Source organism: Patagioenas fasciata, chromosome 8, assembly GCF_037038585.1.
Source record: "Patagioenas fasciata isolate bPatFas1 chromosome 8, bPatFas1.hap1, whole genome shotgun sequence".
Taxonomy (NCBI): domain Eukaryota; kingdom Metazoa; phylum Chordata; class Aves; order Columbiformes; family Columbidae; genus Patagioenas; species Patagioenas fasciata.
Genome location: NC_092527.1, coordinates 16,064,807 through 16,086,086, shown reverse-complemented (window position 1 = coordinate 16,086,086; position 21,280 = coordinate 16,064,807). Strand labels below are relative to the sequence as shown.

The window sequence follows — 21,280 nt, the reverse complement described above, 5'->3', positions numbered from 1 at the left end:
TAGTAGATTTATCTTAGAAGTAGACAGGTTATGTCTAAGCCTCTGTCTCACCATGAAATGGTTTAGTGCACAAGAAAGACCCAGTTTGAAAAATACAAGTGACTGTGAAAGTGGTTTCACAGTCACTCAGGACATACAAAGAAAAACAACATGAAGTTATTGTCAGTCAACACACTCTCCAAAGATTAGACTTCGTATCTTGAACATCTACCTAACTGAAGGTGTTGCTCTCAGGACATCATCTCTCAAAGCCATGGAAACACTATCATGAGATGGTGATGAAATATCAAAAACCAAGCCAGAGAGTGAAGTACTACCATAGCTAGAAAAGGTTTTTGCCAGCACTCTATGCTCAACTATTTTCAGTTAAATAAAAAATATATTCTGTAGTAGATTTACAAGTTTGTTATTTCCCACTGAAGTGAAGTAGTACCATAGCAAAATTTCTAGGTAGGTATAAACAACTGACATAAGGAAAACAGGATCCACCTTGAAAAAAGTAATTTGATACTGAGAATTGTAGTTCTTTTTCTTTGACATACCAACCACCAACAGGGTACTGGAAGAAGTCACAGCAACTCCTTCATCAGGTTCTGCTAACATCACATTTGCAACCTATTCACCAATTTGTCTGCTCTTCCATTCTCAACATTTTTGAGCAGTACAATACATGTCGCATACAACCAGCTCAGTGGTAATCTTAGCATGAAGGGCAGAGCTGTATTTTAGTCATTTCACATTTGTGATAGAAGGCTGTAGTTCAGACCTACTGGAGTAGATGACCACAAGGTCTCCCCTCCCTCATGGCATATTGAAATGTAAGAAATATATTATTGCATCACATAGCACATTATTTTATATAAGTCATATAGTAGCATATTTCTATATTAATATATAACAATATACACCACAATCATAATACACTGTGTGTATTACAATTGTATTTTTATAGTGACCTTCATTGCTCTGAGGAACATAATTTCAAAGTTAGTTGATACCAGATATTTTTACTCAAAGTCCCCATTCCTATAATTATTTTTTTCCATATTATTCTCACAGTTAAAAAATCCACAGTGTCAAAATATTTACTCTCTCCAAAACTACTTTTACCTTCAGCTGTCTGTATCTGCAAACTTGAAACTTTTTTCTAAGTAGGGTAACAAAAATAACTAACCTGCAGCAGTGAGATAGCTATGAAGACACCTGCAACAATGTAGATATTTTGGGGTAACCAAGCTTCAAGAGCAACAATACATCCTTTGACAAAAATCTGATCATCCCATTGATTCTTGTTCTGAATGTAGAGAAAAAGAATATTACTTCTCTGTTCAAGTCTATTACAAGATCAGTCAATCACACGACATCGCTAAACTAAGGATTTGCCATTCATGCAGTAATGTTTTTAACCAGATACCAGAAATAAATATATGCTCAGATTAAATCAGGGAAGGTCAGACATTGATATAAATATCTTTCTGCAAGACCTGTTATTTGAATACTTTACAATTAGCAGATAATAGTATTCAGAGTTGGACTATTAGAACTTATAACTGAAATACACATTTGAAATGCAAGCACACCCAGCACAACTTCCCCTTTACCTGTTCAATCACTTGTTTTTCGCACCCTCCCATAGTAAAAGTTTCCTTTAAGCAAAGGAAAAATCTCTCACACTCCACTTGTAGTATGATGTAGCATAGTCAGTTAGTTCCAAGAACTTCAAGCAGGCATATCTACCAGTAATTTCACCATTTTAAAAGTTTTGCCAGTTTTGCAAGATCCCAGCACCTTACCTTCTTTCTGACATCATAGCCACACTGTGTATTCACGACTTTTTGCTGCAAAGCAAAAAAAAAATAATTAAAATAAATCAATTGAATTCTACTCACAGTAAGATTTGTCTTTTAGATGCACAGACAAACAAATCAAAATAGTTGTCTCTGACAATCCTAAGGAGCATTTTTAATAAAAACCAAAAAGGTACTAGCAGAACACAAGAAAAGTAATGACAAAGGAGAGGTGAATACTAGCAGGAAAACACCCTCCATGAGAAATCCCAGCTTCATCTATCGCTTGGCTTTCAACTATCAAGGATTTCTTAACGTGAAGCATAGCAACTGTACTGCCAGCAGACAGATACGATAACTGCATTTCCAAGATCAGTTTTGTGTTACCTACTTCACATAACACCTAAACACTGAGGTAGCAATAAAGGCACTAGGCTGATTTATGTACTTCTGCAGCGGAGAAACATGCCTTACCACTCCATCATTTCAAGTAGCACACAACTTACTATCCGGATGAGTTAAAATTGAAAGGGTCAGATTCCTAAATTTTAGTAAAGAGATCTAACCAGTAAGCACGTAAATCTTGACAAAAACAGAGTACTGACTCAAATGCTTTAAAGTGAGTTTGTGCATGAGCTCTTTGCTAACTGCTGATAAACAATCAAATGGAATTACTCCTACTTGTCTGGCAGAGAGGTGGTGTAATGTTAACTGGGACAAACACACCTGAAGTCCTTAAAAGATAGATAACAGAGGCTGCTGGGAATTCAAAATAATAATGCGTCAGGAATAGAAAAATATCAGCCACCAATACTCGCAGACTCAAGCCATACAAAAATAGCTTGAATTACCAGTGATAATAAGTTTTCAGCTGCATAACAGGCTGCCACATTTGGACTCTTAAAAGGATGGACCAGAAACATGAAGAGTTTGTGCGAGAGTAATTTTTGATTTTTAGAAGAACTTCTAAAGCCTTAGTGATCACAGTGTGTTCAGGAAGCACATCCTCTCACAACTCTCCAACAACATCAGAGCAATACAAAGGCAGGAAATAACTTACAGCAGGATCAGGTATACAACAGGAAAAAGGAACACCACACTTCTCACGACTTTTGCTTTCACTGCTGCAGTTAAAGTATATGTTGAAGTCCCAGTCCTCTGGACCTTGGGCACCACAGCAATGGTTCTGCAACAGATAAACACACATTTAGCATTTGGGAATATTTTAGACACAACTGAACAAACTCTCTGGAATGATATTTGTTCATCATCTTCACTTGCTCTAAGGCTATGCAGAATCAAATGGCAACAGAGTAAAAAAAAATTAGTAATAAATATTGTGGCTCTATGAAAACAAAGCTATACATTTGGCATGCTGTTCCTGGAAATAGGTGTCAGCACAACAAGCAAAAATCAAAAATCATCACTTTAGATGCAACTGCTAGATGCAACCAGTGTACATCCATAAATGGTGCCACATAATAGTTTATACAAAAGGTTTGTACTCCATTATTTCCAACTCAACCAAAACCAGAAAAACTATGAAAAATGTTTAAATTTGTGACTCCATCCTTGAATCTTCACAAATCAACAAGTTTTCTTCTCCTTGTTTACTGTAAAAAGGGGATCCAAACAGTTGTGAATAAACAGGATGTTTCAAAAAGATAGACCCAATCTGAAATCACTGCTGTTTTGAAATTTGGTCTATCTTTTCGAAGCACCCTGTACTACTTTTCTTTTCAATGAGAAAGTTTTCATATCCAAACAAATTAACTGGTAGAATCTCACTAGCTCAAAGGTGAGTCAATTCTAGAAGTGTTCCACAGAAGTTTCTTGACCTAAACAGTCTAATGTAATTATCATAATTGCAGCTCGGGGAAATCCCACCATTTCAAGGAATGTTCAGCTCCTGGAACTAATGAAAGCTGGTTTCTTATTAAGTTATCCTTTGCAGTTTACTGGCCTGGATATTTAAGGGCACAAATCTTTCTCTATAATTTGAGTAACTGAAATGTTATGCCATCACACAGATTCACCTGGTATCTTATGATGTTCCATTCTCTTGAGATCTCACTAGCACCTCTGTCCACTGCTTGTCTTCACAAAACTTGTATTGACGTAACTGTCTATGAGACCACTAGAACTTGAAGTCAGTACATGGATTCAAAAGCTGAAGTTATGACAGACAAGGATGTGAACAGAGAGTAGAATAGTTTGCACATCACTTGCACTGGAAATATGACTGAAGAGAGCTGAACAGAACGGTCAGAATAGGAGAAAGAAAAAAATATTTAAAGTCACTAATACATTTACCATGAAAAAACCAAAAGAGGTTCACTTTTATCTTTCTAGTCACTTCTCCCTCACACACCTATGCCTCAGTAAAGAGCCATACAACCACGAAACATGCTAATCTACCTTAGTAAGGTACAGAATGAGATGACCTACATGCCTGAAAGTAATGTAATTAGCCAGAGCAAGGAACTGCCTAAAAAAACCCTCCAGGTCTCAAGGCACACACAGAAAACAGAGCAAGTCAGCCTAAGGAGCACAGCTTCTTAGAACATGAGCTTCAGCGGAGTATTTGAACACATTGCTGCACTTCTTTGTTTAACCCTTGCAGAACTACACTTGCTAATTCCCACTGCACATTGCCCTTCCTTCCTCAGGGCTTTCAGGCACAATCAGTGACAGGCTGATTGGGATTTTTCTGGTCTTTTTTCAGGTTTATTAGCTTGTTAATCTGGATAGTGAACTTCTTTTATTAAAGTAAGATCAGCCTTAAGTTTACATTGAAAAGTATTTACCTGGAGTTCAACTGTAAATCAGCCTAGTGTATTAGCCTGGCTGACTGCATGCAGCAAAAACTTGATAAACAGAGAGAGCAGAGTGGACCAACCAATTACTGGTGTCAGCTGTGGCCAGGAGGAGTCCTACCTTAAAAAAAAAAATGTGCCCTTGGCACCACAAGCTAAAAAAAACACAGTAGTGAAATCCATCCAGGCAAGTTACTCAGAGGATGTTTCCATATCAATGTGCACGACACTAAGTGAATAGTATAGGTAAGCTACTGGTAATCTACAGATGATCAAACTAGTATCCACCTTAAAATGCGCTTTTGTTATCAAACTGATCTGTGAGCACAGATTTCTAAACATGTTCTTCTAGACCAGGGGTGTCAAACCCATTTGCACCAGGGCCATATCAGTCATGCGGTTGCCTTCAAAGGGCCGAATGTAATTTTAGGACTGTCTAAACGTAATTTTAGGACTAAAATTACATTTGGCCCTCCAAAGGCAACAGTGAGGCTGATGTGGCTCCCACGGAAAATTAGTTTGACAGCCCTGGTCTAGAAGATGGAAGACAGACAAAAACAACCTCCTTTCATAAGGTGAAAAATATATACAGGAGACAACATCACTCTGCCTCTTTGTGAAGTACTCACATACTGTTTCTCCACATACATTTTTTTAATCACACAAAAAATAAAAAAAAGTCAGCAGAGTCATCCTCACCAGTTATTTCCTGGGCATGATTACAAAAGCAGCTAATTTAATTAAAATCACAGGCCCTTACTGGAATGAGCCTTGTCATCTCCAGATGTTCATCACTGTCTGCTGGTAACTGAACATTTTAGGACCACAGGAGTGCAAAATTGTTTCAACCTTCCTTGACAACTGCCTGACTAGAGACTAACCTATCCCAGCTAAAAAAAATAATATTTTGCTTCAAGATGAGGTGCATTTTGGAAGATAAAAGGCACTGTGCTGCATCCCTATACAAGACTACAGTGCCTCCTGAACTAAGTGTGCAGACTACCAGCTCCATTGCACAACTACTCAGGATAAAGAGGTTTTCTGTTTCTTACTTCTCACTGCAACTGGTGCAACACAGATCAGAACAGGTCAGCAAGTCAAGAAGGTCAAAAGACAGATGGACACTTGCCAGAGCTTCCACATTCACAGTCAGAATAGTACTGTATCTCAGAACACCAGCTCCTAATGTTTTCAGTGCAGAAAGAGCAAAACAATGCATCTGTAACATAGTTCTATTAGCTACAGAATATGATAAATCTGTAGCAAAAAGGAAAAAACTTCCAAATCCATAGTTCTCCTAGAACGCATGAAAGGCATGACAGGATATGAACTTACAATTTTCTGTAGCGAATCAATGAGGTTCTGGAGGTCAATATCGTCTCGGTAGGATTTAATGTTGTTCTCAAAGAATTCCTTGACCCTGTCCCTCACCCAGTCCTGGAACAGAAAAGCCAGAACTGCAACTGCCAGCTCCAGCAGGAATATAAACACAATTGTTCCACAGAACTGAAAAACAAAAAAAAAAAGTCTCAAATTAGAAAATATCCATTCATTTTTAATACCTCCCTACCCCAACGCCACCAGAAATAGACACAAAGAATTAAGTTAAAATTCTCACTCAGTACAGATGCCATGAGAACACAGTCTGTTAAAAGAGAATACAGTGTAAAGAAACACCCAAGAGGTAGAGTTATCTTTTTGTTTCGGTCACCTGAACTTGACAGTAAGATGAGCACCATATTACAGTCATTACGCACAGCAGTGAAAATATTAATAAACGAGAATCTGCAAAATACAGGGCTAAAGTAGTCCTGATGTTACTCCCTGGATTGTTTCAGTTCTGTAATTTTTTGTTCAGCTTATCTGTTTTCAGAGCTAAAGTCAAGAAGGCTAAGTAGAAAATCAGTTGTTTAAGAATTTCATATCGGCCACCAAAGTCCCCAAATTTTGAACACCAAACATTTAGAAGGAATGCTTAAGTTTTTAAGAGATTTTGTTCTCCCTAAGATACTACACCAATTCCTCTCAGCAATTTCTGACTAAATATGTTCCAGAACATTGTATTTTGTGATATTACATACACAATGTTATATTCTGGTATAGTTATGAAGGAAAAGGGTAGAAACATTTTTCCAGAAAGGGGAAAACATATATACATTTGAACCTATACTGCTTTTAATATTATTAGTCAGAGGCTCATCAGGAGTAAGTTCACTATACACATTATAACAAACCAAAGTCTATAAATTAGTTATCTGGGTTTTCTACTAGTTCTTCACCTATCATTCGCAGTTTCCGTATGCATAGTAATCCACACATGTAATGATGTCACTTACAAACTTCAAAAGGCAGATGTTTTCCCTCAGTGCTCCTACACAACCAGCAAATCCCAAAGTAAACATCACTATTCCCACCATTAAGACAAGCACCACTGGGTCCAGACCATGAAGACCAGTCACTTTCGTCAGATCAGACAATACACCCTGAAAGAAAAAAACAGGACAACAGAAAGAGGTGACCACTATAAGCATGTTTTTCATTTAACGTTCCTTCCGTGTGTCCATGATTTCCACGTGATTCCAAATGAATTGGTTGCAAACCCTTGAGCTTGACAGCAGCAACCCAGACAGAAAAGTCTTGTTGTAAAAATGGTAATTGATGATATTGATTGTTTCACTCTAGCAGAGGAAGTATAAATGCAAAGTTATAGCTACTAATTCTTTTCATAAGTAAATCCAGTGCAGTCAGCTTCTCAGATTATAGTCTCCTGGGTCTATTTGTCAAACGAGCTTCCACAAGATGGTGCCAAAAGCTCAATACTATCACTGAATATTCATTTAGTTTCAAGGCAAAAGAATTAATACTTTATAATAACTTGAAATGCATCAAAAGTGCACTCCAATTTCAGAGTCCTAAAAAAAAAAAAAATGCAACCCTAATGTTTAGGTGGCAGAGAGACATTCTAACCACAAAGCAGGTTACGGGTGACATCTTAAGTTGGGGGAACAAAGTCTTGCTTTGGTTTTCAAGGGAAGCAGATTTTTCCTCAATACTCTGGTTATACCCCTTCTAGTGCTGAGTAGTCTTAGGAATGCTCCTCAAAAATCTTGCAAAAATACAGAAGTAGAGTCAAGGTGTCCCTTTCATCCCAGATAGCTGCTTCTGGTACAAGAATGTTATCTGTTCCCTACAAGATACTTGCAATTTGCCTAATTTAGCAGCAATATTTTCTTTTTTGTTAACTATTCAGAGATACCACTTATAATCTTAACTATTAAGCCTGTCTGCCCAGACCTTAGGACAGAATTTTTAAGTCTATGTAAATGTAATCCTAACACGGTGAAGCCCTTACTGTTTCTAGATTAGGTTTTAAAGAAGTTTATACACCAGCCACCATTAAAATTCCATCAAATACATATAATACAAGCTTCTCATGTAATGTGCAAGAACAAGATGCAACATGCAGAAGACAGAAGGGACAAACAGCTGAAACTCAAAGTTAGGGAGAACAATTTGTAGGGACATCCAGGCAGCCTTGTAATAGCCTGAGTGTTTTTCATAGACTCATCAGCAACACATAAAACATTTTAATAAGGAAATATGTTCCCTTTAAAACACAAATAACAAAAATCAACACAGTACAATATCCCATAATTATGTTTACTAACTTTGGTTCTTTTTCTTTATAATGTATATTCTCAAGCTAACCACATTTAGTGTAAGGAAAGATACCAGAGAAACTTGTGAATTAAATTCATATCAGCACTTTAACTCTGTCTAGGGAATGTAAACTCTTACCGTTCTACTGAGGTGTTTATGCTAGAGTTAAGCACAAAGAATACAGAAGTATTAAGAGAATATCTTGGAAAAATCTGTATCAATTTGTATTTAAATGTTTAAATTACAAGAGTTCCACCTATTCAAACCTTGGCTCAGACCTCACAGTCAATACATGCCATGATTAGTCAGGTTAATTCAGTGTCTTTGGAGAACCAACTCACTATAAAACCAAACACTATGTGACCAGGATGGTGAAACTTTCACAACTATTTCCAGCCATCTCCTTCCCACGCCCAAACTCAAGTTTTTTTTTTTAAGACAATCTCACTTGCTCAAGCAACTTCTGGCAGAAAACTTCCTCTGATCAAAGCATGTCATGGAGAAAAGTCAGCAGGAACTGGGCTCTTTTATTCACCCTCAGATGTTGCTAGTTCACAACAGTTTCTTCATGTTCACATTTGATGTTTACAACATTCTCTTAACAAGAAGGTTGGGGGGGTGGGTCGGTTTCTGCCTAACAAAAGATGTTAAGTGAGGGAAGTAAACAAGATAATTAATTCAGGGAATTGTCTCATTCTGCCTTACTCATCTCTCTAAGGATGCTTCTGGCTGTGTCATCTGCAAAATGGTAAAAGCTTTTTGAAGCACAGGCTACCCTTTACAACAGCACCTAGATTTCCTACAGGTACCCAGCAATGAAGTCTGATACCTGAAGTCAGTGTAAAAAAAATCCGAGAATAAAACTCAGCCACTGAGCCTTAGGACAGCGAATTAAAAGTTCAACTCTACATGCTTTACTTGTTTTCCACTTTGTTTTAACATTTGTAAGCATTATGCCACTACCTCACCAGAAGCGTATTGGCAACAGAAGGCAAACACAGATCGTCTTTAGAACGAAAGAAAAAAAAAATCTAATACAGCCCATCAACAAATGCCAAACCAGTGACTGTTTTGAGATACACTAGTATGGAAACTATAAAATACATCTCAAGGACAGAGTTGATTTCTTATAATGAAATTACATAAACTGGATGTTGATTGTCACAATATCACACTGCCATGGATTACAAAACAAGTTAGATGCACACAGAGTGAGACAGTTTACATACCTCTGTGTACAAAGAGATTGGATTTGTCTCCAACAGGTAAAGCAAACCAGGATGGATAACATTTTTACATATAGTTATTTTCAACATTTCTAACAAATGAGCCTTCTCATTTCAATATATTATCAACTAAGAGATCCACATGATCTAATTCAAAAAAAGACTGCTGAGGAATCAGTCTGAAGTGTACTCCTACGGGAAAAAAGAATAAACCAAGAATTTAAAAGGACCCAACATGCTTCATGTTGCACTAAGAGACAAGATCTTTAAAACTCTTCCGCCACCTGTAGTTTATCTTTGGGTCTCCCACTGCAGCACAGGTTCTGCAGTGTTTTTCTCTCACATCCCATCTATTGTTCATCTGTCTGTAAACAGACAGATCCATGCAGGCTCTTTGGCTGAAGAACGGCACCAGCATGAGAGACTGTCCATATAAGAACAACAGACATGAAAAATAACGTCCAGATTTCATGAGCCATTCAGAAGTCTAAAACCACAGGAAAAGCTTTGAAGCACTTATTTGCAAGATAGGACGGAGAGCAGAAATATTTCTCAAGTTTTGTCTGAAGTAACAGAACAAGTCTGTCTTCATCTTTTAGTAACTTCAGTGTACCATAAAGTCCATTTGGCAAATGGAGGTAGCTGTGAGCTCATCACTTCCAGCCACACAGATCCTATGCACTTCTTTACAGAAGATAAAACTAGAATACAAATTCAAGACAGATTAAACACTCACCCTAAAGGGTTAGAAAGAAAATACTGTAACAACAGAATAGGAAGCAAATACATTTGTGTGGAGACAGGCTGCTTACCACATATCAATGGTATCACTAATCTAGTTGTGAGAATGTCTGCACACACATAGGGAGCAGGGACAAGGAGAATAAATATCCCAGTGTTAAGATGATCATAAAACCCCTTCACTTACAAGAAACAGAGGAATCCCAGAATCTCTTTTTACGCAGGTAGCTGCTGCATATAAACACTCTGATGAAGGAAATGTTACATTACAATGGTAATTTAAGCATCCCTGCCCAGCAGCACAACTGAACAGTGAGCACCTGCTCTCCGCTGTTAATTACGATGCAGATCAGTAAATCTACTAGTAATTGTCACATTTTCCTAATGCTTGCAGTCATATTAAAGCCATGCTTTTATATTCACAGCAAGGGGATGAACCATTCATTTCCCTACCTATACCATCTTTTCTCTTGTAACAAGAGAACTCTGTAGGTACACACTCACACAGACTTCCTCCGATTTAGGAAACTATTCAGCTGAAATAAGCCTTTGCCAAAAATAAGAGTGTTATTCAGCTAGATCACGTTCCCCAATTTTGTTCTACACAGAGAACACAATTGCTCAAGCAACTCCATGGGGAGTGAAGTAAAAGACAGAGGGCCTGAAGACGGGACCAACTCTCTGAAGTATTCCAAAGATGTATGTGGGATTTATTTTAACATAAAGAGATCTCTTCTACATTCCTCCAAAATGCTTCTTGTTTTTAATAAAAAGAGGTGGGTAGATAAACATGTTTTAGAAAGCATGTTTTCAAAAGAGAACCTGTTCATAAAGACTATTCATAAAGATTAAATTCCCCCTGGCATCCTGCTCTTACAAGTTTACAAAAAAGGTCTAAACATCAAGGGCTACAGCTTAACACCTGACCAGGGACAAGAGTGAAACTCCAACTGAATTCAGCTTAGATCATTTGAGCATGGTCCTGAGCTCAGATGCTACACTTAACCTCTGCTGCTTCCTCAGGGAGAAGTTTTACTGGGTGGTGGGGGGCAGGGGGGACAAGAAGCAACCAATGTAAGACCAGTCATTTCTGTCCTTACCTTTTCACTCCACGCCCACAGTCCAGCTGCAAGGAAGGCCACCCCAGCTAGCTAAAACAAACAAAAAAAAATGAATTACATATACTAATCAACACATGCTCAAACACTTAGTGAGCAACACTTGCTCAAGTAAAACAAATATTGTCTGTAATCTCAGACAACAGTAATGGGACATTCCTCCCCATAAGTGAATCTCTTTCAAAAAAGGTGGGTTTATTCCATAGCATTCTTGCATTTTATAAACTACTTTGAAGTAGTATTCAATTTGATCATTCATAATTACTGAAGAAGCACACAGTACTAAATTAACAATTTCACACAATACTGTGCAAGTGGAATTTATCCTTGTCCCAATGATTTGCTCTGAACTTTTTGCCTGCACACCAATGAAGTTTTGGGGATATTTAATGCATTTTGAGCTTACTCCTTATTTAGTCATTTTATAGTATTAGCCTGACAGTAGCCATGGTTGGCTCTTTGTAACTTCTCGATTTCTTGTCTCATTACATTAGCCTCTTCTCTAACTAAATACAGTTTGTGTTCTGAACCCTTACCTTGCTTAAGCCATTTTGAATTAAGCTGAAGTAATGGTCCACCCACTGAACTTTCAATAAACAACAAATCTAATTGACAGCATACAAACCCTACACCAATTCATGTTTGAATAATAAATATTTCTAATTATGATCATCCAAATTAAGCAAGAGTTCCTTGTTCCAGCCTTTTACTCCCTTTCTCCTTTCACAGGCCGTTTGATATCAAAATTTCAATAATCAGACTAAAATGACCTCTTTACAAACTGAGGGCAACTCCTCTTCATTACTTAAAATGGCATTCCACCCTGTTGTGGCCATGCAACTTTGAGACAGTGAGATGCTGGAGTGTGTCCAAAGAATAGCAAAGAAACTGGTGAAGGATCTGGAGCACAAGTTTGGGGAGCAGCTGAGGCAAGTGGGGCTGTTTAGCCTGGAGAACAGGAGGCTGAGGGGAGACCTTATCACTGTCTATGACTACCTGAAAGGAGGTTGTAGAATGGAGGGTGTTGGTCTCTTCTTGCAAGTAAGAAGTGATAGGACAAGAAGAAATGGCTGCAAGTTGTGCCAGGGAGGTTTAGATGGGATATTAGGAAAAAAATTTCACTGAAAGAGTTAATAAGCACTGGAACAGGCTGCTCAGGGAAGTGGTTGAGTCACCATCCCTGGAGGTATCTTTTAAGACAAGTAGATGTGGGCTTAAAAACATGGTTTAGTGGTGGAATTGGCAGTGCCAGATTCACAACTGGACTCAAGCTTAATGGTGTTTTCCAACATATATTATTCTACAATTCTATACAAAGGACTGAGGTTGCTCCCCACCCCAAGGCCTTATAAATATTGACAAGTAAATCCCAACAACTGAAAAAACAGCTTGAAAACAGGGTCCTTTCCTCTACAAAATGCAGCACCTCTCAGGAACTAAACAAGCATTATAAGCAATTCTCCCCAGCACAGGTAAGAAGCAAAAACATAATTTTCTTCCAGTTGCACAAGAAAATACAAGTGTAGATTTTAACAAATGCTGGTTTCACTGCCTGTTGACTCTAAACTGCACCCAGGGCAAATGAAGTTGTTCTTGGTTTACTCTGCGGGGGGGAGCTGGGGAAAGGAAAGCCAAGAAGGGCTGCAAGTGTCATTCATGCCATTCTGTAAAAATTACTCAGATGATGCTAGACACTTCCATCTAGGCATGAAGTATTACCTACCATATTTTAGGGTTTAAACACACAGATTAACTAACCAAACCCACTACTAACACATGGATAGAGCTACAACAGGGCAAAGCAGTGCTAAGTTATATTGAATAAACAACAGCACACAATGAGTACTCATCTCAGCCTCTCAAAAAGCTAAGTACATTTAAAGTGATCATTTAGATCAAAGCACAACTTTAAAAATTCCATTAAAACCCACATGGATTTAAACAGAATATTTACCCAGATTACCCCTAAATCTTAACCCAGTGATTTTCAGATTAAGCAGCAAAATGGAAAAAAAAAATGTATCAATTGCATGCACTGTACAACTTCATAACATACACATTTGATTATTTATATACATATATACATCTTTCACCCTTTCTCATTCCAAACACTCCAGGAATGTTTGGAGACAGGTGAAGACAGCTGGTATAATTTGCAGTAATCAGAGTAAATTACACAGCAGACACAGCTGGATCTTTATTAACTTTTTCTAAGCAAATGAGGGAGAAAAAGAAAAAAAGAACTGAGAAGACACACATCCTCCACATTCTATATAGCAAAGTAATGTTAGTGTAACACTATTACTGTGCTGTTGAATATACAAATAGGGTGTCCTCTTCAGACTGGCTGCCTTTTATTATAATTGTCAACTTAATTAAATTGTAATAGAGTCTTGATTAGGTAGATTTTTCACTAGCATGCTTCATTCTCACCTCTGAACATGGACACTGCTCTCATGTTTTTATAAAGCATTCAGTTTCATAAAACCACACTACTTTTGCAAAGTTATTTCCATGACCACCTACACAAACTATCAACAAGTAAACCAGCTTAGTCAGCAGAAAAATAAACTTAGTCTCAACATGGATAAATATAAAACTTAGCTAGAACAAGTGATTCATAATTCTCACTAGAAGCAGCCAAACCACATACATTAGGATTCTGTAGCAAAACACAGTGAAGTATGATGTACTTGAAGAAACAAAGCCATCAGCTACTACATTTACAGGCACAATCACCAAGACAACCAATTTGCAAAGAAGTAAAATGGTAGTTATTTAACCAAATGATATTTATTTGCTTTCAATACCATGTGTAAGATTCTTTAAAGAATCTTATTGAAAACTATTGTAAAATGCACTGTGGTTGTAAAACCACCTCAGAAGCTAGCAAGAGTGAGCGTACCCAGAGTTCTGCAGATAACAACCACCAGGAAAATATATTCTCTTTCCCACTCTTACACAGAGACATTCAAGTGACTGCTGTGAGGCAAACCAGCGAACCGATCCAGCCTGAACTGAACGTTTTAACCTTCATCAGCTCACTGAACTAACTGGCCACATCAATGGGGGAACAGGCAGCTGAGCAGCAGCAATGCTAACTGAAAGTGTTTCCAAGGCGAGAGTGAGCAAGCCAGCTATTCCAAAAGAGGCATTTTGAAATCCACCTTTCACCAGAATCTGGATGACATTTAAGCAAATGCAAATTCACTTCTACACCAGAGTCATTTACACCATATACTGCGTGAAAGATTAGACAGAAATATATACAAAGCAGCCCAACTACACCTCTTTGAACAGGAAACTAAAACTAGCAACCAGCATTTGGTGATTTCCTGCTTTAGAACTAAAAATTCAACATTATTAACATACTGCATTAAGCTGCAACCCTGCTCAGGAGATGTACAATAGTAGCACCAACTCACACACACCATGGACAAGACCACTTAGCTTAAGCATTATCTGTTCCCAATTACACTTAAAACTCCCCTGACTATGCTATTAGAATCACCATACTAACTGAGAAGACAGATCAAATTTGTTTCTCCAATCTAGGTTGCAGCTAAACATAATTCTTGCAAGACAACCCCTGAACACAAACTGAATTTGGGTTAGCCTGCTTCAAGGCCTGATTAGAAGCAATGGGAATGCATTCCTCTTGCGTTTAGTTTTTGTAAGCACAAAAATCTTACTCTTACAGAGAACACTTTTTCCATCCCCTGAACAATCCTATTCTACACTGTAGCTCCACCCACACTGGAGTAGCCAACAGCACTTCCTTCCTGCCCTTGTTTCTTCCCAGACTTTTCCTCTCAGGGTCAGGAAACCACATGGTAGTGGCTCCTTTCCTCTTCCTGCAACAGCCTTGCTGTTTTAGATGTTCCTGAAAAACAACATACACTGCAAAGCCAAGAAGATCTTATGCTAACCTGGGTGTTCTCTTTTAAAAAAATGAGCTCAGAATTCTTTTCCAGAGCTTAAGAGAATTTTTGCCCTTCACCATCACATTCAGAGCAAAGATGCCACATCTCTGAGAACATGAGTGAAGCTTTTTTTTCTTCAAAAAAATCCTTAGGAGCCACACACAAAGCTACAGAGCATTAGAAGACAAATCAAGATGACAGCAGATAAAAGCTATTTTATCACCTTCTCTCAATTCGTCTGAGACAGTGATCTCACACACAAGCTAAAAAGCTTTGGCAGAGCACAAGTGCAATCCTTCACAATTCATTGAAATAGCCATGTCCTGGCTGACGTGCAATTCTTGGACTACCCCAAAAACACCCTTTGACTGTACACAAAGAAGCAAGCACTAGAAGCAGATGACTGAGAACACCTCCTTTTATTCTGTGTGCCTTGCCAAGTGCAGGTTGGAAGGCACACAGCAGTGCAGCACCCCCAGAGGGGACACCTCTGTGTTCCATGCGGATCAGCTGTCACCACCCCCCCTGTCCCGCTGAGGCTTTCACAGGCTCAACCGCAAAATGACTCAGAACAGAAAGATGCCCAAAACAAGCTCTTGACCTTGCACTACTGCAGTCTTTTGATTTCATGATGACAAATGAAGCTATTTTGCCAAAAAAAAAAAAAAGCTTTAAAACTCCAAAGGAGGTCCAGTGATATTTGAAATTTGAAGGCAATTTCACTTAAGATTCTGAGCACTCCCTGCAGGGCTGTCTTAATGGTTGCAACACTGCCTCATCACTACTCATTAAAACAAGTGTACTTGGAGAAGTTAAATCTTATTAGCATGCTTAAACATCAAGATGAAAATAAAGTAATCACACATTAAAATCATGCCTAGGAAAACAGAGTCTGACTGTGACCTTCATTCCCTTTCTTACAAGGGAAAGCCAAGCACAAAGAACAGTGATTTTTCAAGCTGGTTATACACAAGTAGCCAGCAGAACTGAACCTTCTATTGCCAAGTTTCCCATCTGAAAAAAAAAAAAAAAAAAAAGAAAGAGAGAGACATAAATCTTCCAAATAATGAAGATTTACAGATTTCTAAAGGCTGATTAAACTGCGAGCTTGCCATTATCAAAACAGTCATATTTGTCCTCCAAGTTCAGCAGTTTGTTGCACCCCAATCTATGTGAACTGTGTTTGAAACATGACACAAACTGAAGAGGAACAACCCACTATAGTTTAAATATTCTGTACGCCACTCACAAAGTCACCACCTGCTTTAACTTACACACTTTAGCTTTTACACGGTCACTGATATTATCTTCAGAGTTACAACAGGGTACTCAACAGTCAACATATGCATCTTTAGTAAGCCTGACAGAAGAACAAATACAACTCTATTTACATGCAAATTACCTGGCTTGTGAATAAACTGCCATGAGTTGATACAGGGGTGAGTTACCATCATACCTCCAGTAACAGCTCAAAGTGGCTAAAGGCTGTCTGCACACCTAGCTAAACACCACCCCGCACACCCAGTATACAGCAGCCACCCTCACTGACACAAACACAAAACAAGCTCCCACAGCACCTGTCCTAAAAGCCAAGAAAAGCAAAGCAAGACTAATGCTCCATCCTTAAATGCTGTTTTTTTGACACCCGGTTCCACTTCCCTTCTGATTTTGTAGTTCTTCAGTTCAAGGCACATAGAAAATTTACTTTGTTCTATACACACTATGGACTTGTCCAATTAAAGAGATTGTTACAAACTAGTCACCCCAGCCAGATGTCACAGGCTCCTGAATCACCGTGAGCTAAATGATCCATGCATTGCCCATGGGAGAGTCTACCCTCCCACTTCACATTGACATAGTTTGTTTCACAACTACAGGTGCTGCTCTCTTATCAAAAGACCTGTAGTTACACACAATTTACTAGGTCAGCTTAATGATAACTTTTCAACAAAAGCCTCAAACCATTCATTGAGCAAGCTACCAAGACTGCTAGTACCTGCTCAGAACACCGTTTCTTTCAGCCAACAGATCAGATGAAACACACAAGCTGCACTTCAAACTCCCCACATTTTTTTAATCTCTTCTTTAACAATGTTTCTTTAAGAAAAAAAAAAAAATCATTGGATCTTCATCATTAATTTCAAGAGAATACAGTAAAAAAAGAAATTTGAAAAAAGTGGAATGTAATGATTCTGAAGAGAACAAAAAAGAAAAGAGATAAAATTAATTCCTGTGAAAAAGCACAAGCAAATTCTTGACTGTCTTCCCAGTAAAGACAAAAAAAATATGAAAAAAATTCAGTTTTTCAAAGGTTGTTTACCCATCAAAACCAGTAATAGAACCCACTTCAAGAGACAGACACTATAAAGAAAGCAAAGGTCTAGAACAATCCTAATACACGCATGAACAAGAGCCTGTCGCTTTCTCACATGTCCCCCACACTATGTGAAGAGCAGCCACCCACACACACAGTCATTTCTCTGAAAACCAGAAGAGCTTGACAAACATCACCTCTCATTGCACCGTGCTCCACTACACGGACACAGGAGTTCTACTATATGTAATAGAAGAAGATAAATAACTACAGAGCTAGTGGCCTTTGAGGCCATGAGGGGAATACTCAATTGCTAGTGGGGCGGCGGGGGGGAAGCATCACTAACAAACATTTGCACTGTGGCAGTATTGTGGCAAATTAACCTTAACTAGAAAAGAGCTTCTACACAAACCACACACGTTTTTTCTGCCCGGTTATCCACATAAGAATAAACTCCCCTGTGGCTCAATGCCGCAGTATCACGTTAAAACATGGCACTAGTAAACAAGAAGTAGCAACAGTAGCAGAGTTCTGTGGTTCTCAATACCCAGACATTGCAGTTTCAGTATTACCTGGCCTTCTAACATCTTTATTAGGTTGAAGACAGAAGAAAATTGATGAGTAAGAAGTGCACAAGACTCCCAGCTCTTCTCTTCAGTCATTTCCTATCCTACAAGTCATCCTTTCAACAGAAAATTGGACCAGATGACCTCCAGAAGTTCCAATTGGAGACTTTTCTGTTATTCTAAATTAGTTCAGACTTTTATCCATCATACACACAGCTTTCAAATAAGTTTACTTTCTATCTTAAATACTGCCAAAGCTGACAAAATGTGCAGAAATGCAAACGTAGTTTACCAGAAGCTTATATGGGTTAATCAAGCAAAATACCAAGTATTCACTGACAAGTATAAACAAAATTCTGCAGCCTGCAATTTATGTGCAGATACTAAACCCCTCTTTCTACTGAAGTTAAATACAGATTTGGGTAATAATTCTGTATATCTTAAATTTTAGGTAGTAAAAAGTTGACATGGTTTAAGGAACCACAGTAAATAAATGGAATTAATATAGTAATCTCTAGCATGTCTACTGATCTCAGACAAGCCGGGATCAGGAGAATCAATTTTTACTCTTAGCTTAAATAAGTTGCTTCAACCACATACCAGACTTTCACTCTTACTATCTGATCCTTTCGGCTTGGAAAAAATGTAAACATCTTTAGAAGATGCTATCCATACTAAGAAATATTTAAACTCTGAATCAGAACATTAATCTAAGCTGCTAGCACTAGGCAAGTCACCGTATCTGCATTTCTCCGTGACTACCCTTTCCATGACTGCATGTCCAAACCCCTAACACTTGACCTGCAAGTCCTGAAAAGAATTATCAAGTTTATCTGAACTGCATCCTAACCTTCAGCTCCCCCTCACAGACATGTTAACTATTTCTAATACAACATTATGCATTAAACTTCGAATACCCATTTTCCAAGGTAGTTGATACAATGATCTTGACCAATGTACACATCCAAAACCATGTACATGCCCGGTTTTGCACCCTTTTTGCATTCAAAATTCTAAACAAACATTATAGGTAGGCTAGACCCTAGCTAAGTATTTCAAGACAGCATCAGACGATTTTGCTGCCCACAAAGCACGACATTTAAGATCCTGACTATGTTTTAATTCCAGCTGTTGAGACATCTCTGAGGTAACTCCTTTCTTCTGCATAGTGTATTTACAGCTACACCACCCCAACACAGAGATCAAAGATTATCTGAAGGAAGATTATCTGAAAGGAGAAGAGACTTCTCTTAGCAGGGAAACAACTTAACATATCACTTTAAGTGCACTTGAAGGTAGCTTTAACCTGTGCCAGAACACAATCAACATGTAATGGCCTCCATCATTCAAAAGACAGAAGCCTTGTCGGCAACAGTAGAGATGATACTATTTTCTTTTGACAAATCCTTTAAGTAGATATTCACTTTCTCCACCGGAGGGAAAAAAAAAACAAAACAAAACAAAAAACAACAAACAAAAAAACAACAAACAAAAAAAACAACAAACAAACAACCACCACACAACAAGAAAAACAGTTTTATTCTGCCTCACTCAGAAGGTAAGGCAGGAGGAAGGGGCAAGGAAGGGAAAGATTGTGAAGATCCACATCATTTTCAATAAAAATTACTTTCTCACACGGGATAGGCTTCTTCAATTCCAAAACACCCAGGACATACCATACATCAGCTTCCTGCTTTCAGGTAAATATCTCAGCCTGTTCGCTTGAAGAAATATGCAGGAAGTTAATAAAACTGAGGTATGACTAAACTACTTCAGTGTCTACATTTTGTACTCACCCAGAAGATAATGTTGTAGCTGAAGAGCAGGTATTTGTACCAACAGCTGACTTCTGCACTAGAATATCGGTAATAGTGCATCTTCTATAGCACAGCGTCTGCACAGAATAATGAGAAGAATTAGGCAGTGAAATATTTCAAGAGAGGATTTTTTCTTTTGCTCTGTTGAGAAAAGAAACTATAGTAACCTGCACTGTATGCCATTCAGATCTATGTTCAAAGGCAGCTCAGAAACTTCTACTGACCTTAAACTCCCTCTAAGTATTTGTTGCTTAATAATCCTATCTTTTCTAAGCACCCTTATGTGGTAACAGGGAGGGACACCCAAAAAGGAAACTAGCTATACAGTTAGCCTACGAAGATCTGCATCATCAAGCTGACGTTCATCCACTTTCTCACTCTTTCAAAACCATTTTACTTACACAGCTGCTTGGACTTATGCAAAAGCCTAAACACGCACCCTGTGGATTACACATCCAACAACCCAGCTAGCAAGATGTTAGAAGTGGAAAACCTGGAAAATCTCAGTGTCTACATATTGCTAATTACAATAGACAGTTGTACTCTGTCTTTTCCATACTTTAATGTTTCTTTACCAAATCAGTACCCCATAAAAGGTTTTATTCACAAGAACAAAAGTCTCACCGTGAAAAAGCTGATCTGCTTTGTGGCATTTGGTTTTCTTGCTTCCTTACATACTAGAGATAAGGTTCAACTGCAACTTTTCCTCAAGTATTGCAGAGAACTACAGCTTTTCAGAGTATCGTAACTGAACCACCTCTGCAGAAATGCCATGCATAGAAAAAAATAAAAGCCACAAACAGAGGACAAGCTGTTAAACTGAGAGCTGGAAAAGGGAAGACAAAGGACTCACACAGTCCTTGCATTCTAGAGAACTGACCGCATGAGTGCTGCCTATGACAGACAATAAACAGTTCCACATTTCAACCCTCCACTTGTTTGAGGTAAACGTTTTCTTCTCCCATAAGATGTCAGTGAAAAGCTTGCAACAGGGAAGCAAGCATAGAGAATTTTCAACCACCTCGTAACTAAGATAAAGACTTCAAGGACTATTCTGACCTAGATATTCACCGGGAGCGTGCAAAAACCAAGTCTATGCAGTGAAGTCTGAAACCAAGCACCACCGAACACAGAACTGAAGATTTTCCACACCATCCACAGCTGCAAAAAGGGAAACTTTATATATATATATTTTTAGAAGACAATCTGCACCTGGGTATAAAAAAAAAAAATAATCCTACTTAAAGAAGGAACAGAACTAAATACCAGTCAGCTTTGATAATCCTATTCCATACAATAAACAGCTTGCTTT

The 21,280-nt window shown here is 38.2% G+C and overlaps 1 protein-coding gene across 2 annotated transcripts in view; it reads right to left on the bottom strand.

Moving 5' to 3' along the window:
- TSPAN14 (tetraspanin 14) overlaps positions 1-21,280 on the bottom strand; it is a 39,441-nt gene that overhangs the window by 4,313 nt on the left and 13,848 nt on the right. For both annotated transcript variants that reach the window (XM_065843077.2, XM_065843076.2), the window contains exons 2-8: positions 19,948-20,045; positions 11,331-11,381; positions 6,940-7,086; positions 5,939-6,109; positions 2,848-2,973; positions 1,794-1,838; positions 1,175-1,294 (exon numbers count right to left, since the gene is read on the bottom strand). In XM_065843077.2, the coding sequence (XP_065699149.1) occupies positions 1,175-1,294; positions 1,794-1,838; positions 2,848-2,973; positions 5,939-6,109; positions 6,940-7,086; positions 11,331-11,381; positions 19,948-20,028 (741 nt within the window). In that variant the 5' untranslated portion in view covers positions 20,029-20,045. The remainder of the gene's footprint in view (positions 1-1,174; positions 1,295-1,793; positions 1,839-2,847; positions 2,974-5,938; positions 6,110-6,939; positions 7,087-11,330; positions 11,382-19,947; positions 20,046-21,280) is intronic.